We start from the raw sequence: 2,393 nt of genomic DNA on the forward strand, positions 1-2,393 counted from the left end.
ACCAGGGGGTTGAAATTAAATCAAAAGAGTTTCCGGCTCAACATTAGGAAGAACTTCCTGACCATTAGAGCGGTTCCTCAGTGGAACAGGCTTCCTCCTTGGGAGGTGGTGGGCTCTCCTTCCTTGGAGGTTTTGAAACAGAGGCTAGATGGCCATCTGGCAGCAATGAGTTTCCTGTGAATTTAGAGGGAATTTAGAGGGAATTGTGAGTTTCCTGCATTGTGCAGGGGGTTGGACTAGTTGACCCTGGAGGTCGCTTCCAAACTCTATGATTCTAGGATTCTAAGCAGTCGTGGTGGCTTTAGTGCTCTCTCCATGCCATCTTCCTGCATTCCCTCCAGCACCCCACCACGGCCCACACAGCTGCTATTTGTCCCGCTGGGAGAAATGTAGAAAAAAGGACCCCCGAGGAAAGACCAGATTCCACAGCCTCAAAACTTTTGCAGAGATGGTGCTTGCTGTGCTTCATTATGACCACTAGGTGGAGCCTTGTGACCACTGGAATGAAAGCCTCTGACTGTGTAGCGACCTGGTTTTAGAGGGTTGCCAATCCCCAGGTGGGGGCAGGGGATCCCTCGGTTTGGAGGCCCTCCCCCTGCTTCGGGGTCATCAGAAAGCTCCATTATACTCTATGGAGATCGATTTCCGTAGGGTATGATGGAGAACTGATCCGTGAGTATCCAGAGCTTCGGAGGGCTGTTTTTTTGAGTTAGAGGCCTAGCATCCGATGAATCTCCTCAAAACGCCTTCCAAGTTTCAAAAAGATTGAACCAGGCGGTCCGATTCTATGAGCCCCAGAAGAAGGCGCCCCTGTCCTGCATTAGTTACAATGGAGGGAAGGCATTTAAAAGGTGTGCGGTCCCTTTAGACATGATGGCCAGAACTCCCTTGGGAGTTCAATTATGTTTGCCACAACCTTGCTTCTGGCTCCACCCCCAAAGTCCCCAGATATTTCTTGAATGAGACTTGGCAACCCTACTTCGCTCTCACCTGGGGGCTGGCGACACTAACCGTGGTAGGGTTGCCAATCCCCAGGTGGAGGCAGGGGATCCCCGAGTTTGGAGGCCCTCCCCCCGCTTCAGGGTCATCAGAAAGCAGGGGGAGGGGAGGGAAATGTCTGCTGGACACACCATTATTCCCTATGGAGACTGATTCCCATAGGGTATAATGGAGAATTGATTTATGGGTATCTGGGGCTCTGGAAGGCCTCTTTCTTGAGATAGATGCACCAAATTTGCAGCATAGCATCCAATGCCTCCTTCCAACATACCCTCCAATTATCAAAAGGATAGGACCAGGGGCTCCAGTTCTATGAGCTCCCAAAGAAGGTGCCCCTATCCTTCATGATTTCCAATGGAGGGAAGGCATTTAAAAGGTATGCAGTCCCTTGAAATGCGATGACCAGAACTCCCTTCGGAGCTCAATTGTGCTGGTCACACCCTTACTCCTGGCTCCATCCCCAAAGTCCCCAGATATTTCTTGTATTAGACCAGGCAACCCTACTCCGCTCCCCCCTGGGGGCTGGCGACCCTGACCGTGGGCCTGTCGAGGACACCCTCCTGAGGCGCTGTTTCTCCTTCTCCTGTGTTGCAGGGCGTGGCGATGGCGCACCCCAAGCTCTTGCTCCTTCTGCTGCTGCTCTTGGCCGCCAGGACAGGCCTCAACCTCAAGCTGTCCGAGGCCGAGTCCATCTTCAGCTGCCTCAACGAGGCCCTCTCGGAGGCCCGGAAAGCCTCGGCTGAGGAGAACTCCCTGCTGGAGAAGAGGAGCTCCAAGTTCTCGCCGGGGGAGGACACCTCCTCGGAAGACAACAGCGAGGAGGACAAGGAGAAAAGGACGTTCCCGGCCGTCACCCGCTACAAATACCTGGCCCAGGCCCAGGGGAAGGGCAAAGTGTACCAAGGGCAGGCCAAGAGCGACCGGCGCACCAAGTTCACCCTCTCCCTCGACGTCCCCACCAACATCATGAACATCCTCTTTGACATCGCCAAGGCCAAGAACCTGAGGGCCAAGGCGGCCGCCAACGCCCACCTCATGGCCCAGATCGGTCGGAGGAAGTGACGAGGGCGGGGGAGGGACGAGGCTGAGGTAGAGGCAGGGCCGGGGGGCCATGAGGAGAGAGGGGGCGTCACGTTCGGCCTTCCCTTCCTCGAGGGCCCCAGAGACAGAACTGTCCACCACGCTGTATCTTTCCCACCCTCACCGCCGCTCGACGGTCCTTTCTCTTTCCTCTCCTCGAAAGAACCCTGGACTGGGCGGGATTTCGTTCTCATGAGGAAATGAGGGAGCCGGGGAGGGAGGAAGAGATTATTCACTTGACATTATGCTGTGCGGGGGGGACCTATTAAAGCAAATTCTCTCGAGTTCCTAATTCTTTGCATTTTAATAATAAT

General features: G+C 54.7%; 1 protein-coding gene across 1 annotated transcript; it reads left to right on the plus strand.

The window, feature by feature from the left end:
* The first annotated feature begins 1,602 nt into the window (after window positions 1–1,602).
* On the plus strand, window positions 1,603–2,072 carry UCN3 (urocortin 3). Its single transcript, XM_060244623.1, has one exon. The coding sequence runs from the start codon at window positions 1,603–1,605 to the stop codon at window positions 2,059–2,061; it is 459 nt and encodes a 152-aa protein (XP_060100606.1). The 3' UTR covers window positions 2,062–2,072.
* Window positions 2,073–2,393: the final 321 nt, after the last annotated feature.

This window comes from Heteronotia binoei, chromosome 8, assembly GCF_032191835.1.
Source record: "Heteronotia binoei isolate CCM8104 ecotype False Entrance Well chromosome 8, APGP_CSIRO_Hbin_v1, whole genome shotgun sequence".
Classification (NCBI taxonomy): Eukaryota; Metazoa; Chordata; class Lepidosauria; order Squamata; family Gekkonidae; genus Heteronotia; species Heteronotia binoei.

Excerpts from the sequence above, each read along its gene's own strand:
- UCN3 (XM_060244623.1), top strand. The coding sequence starts at position 1,603 with ATGGCGCACCCCAAGCTCTTGCTCCTTCTGCTGCTGCTCTTGGCCGCC.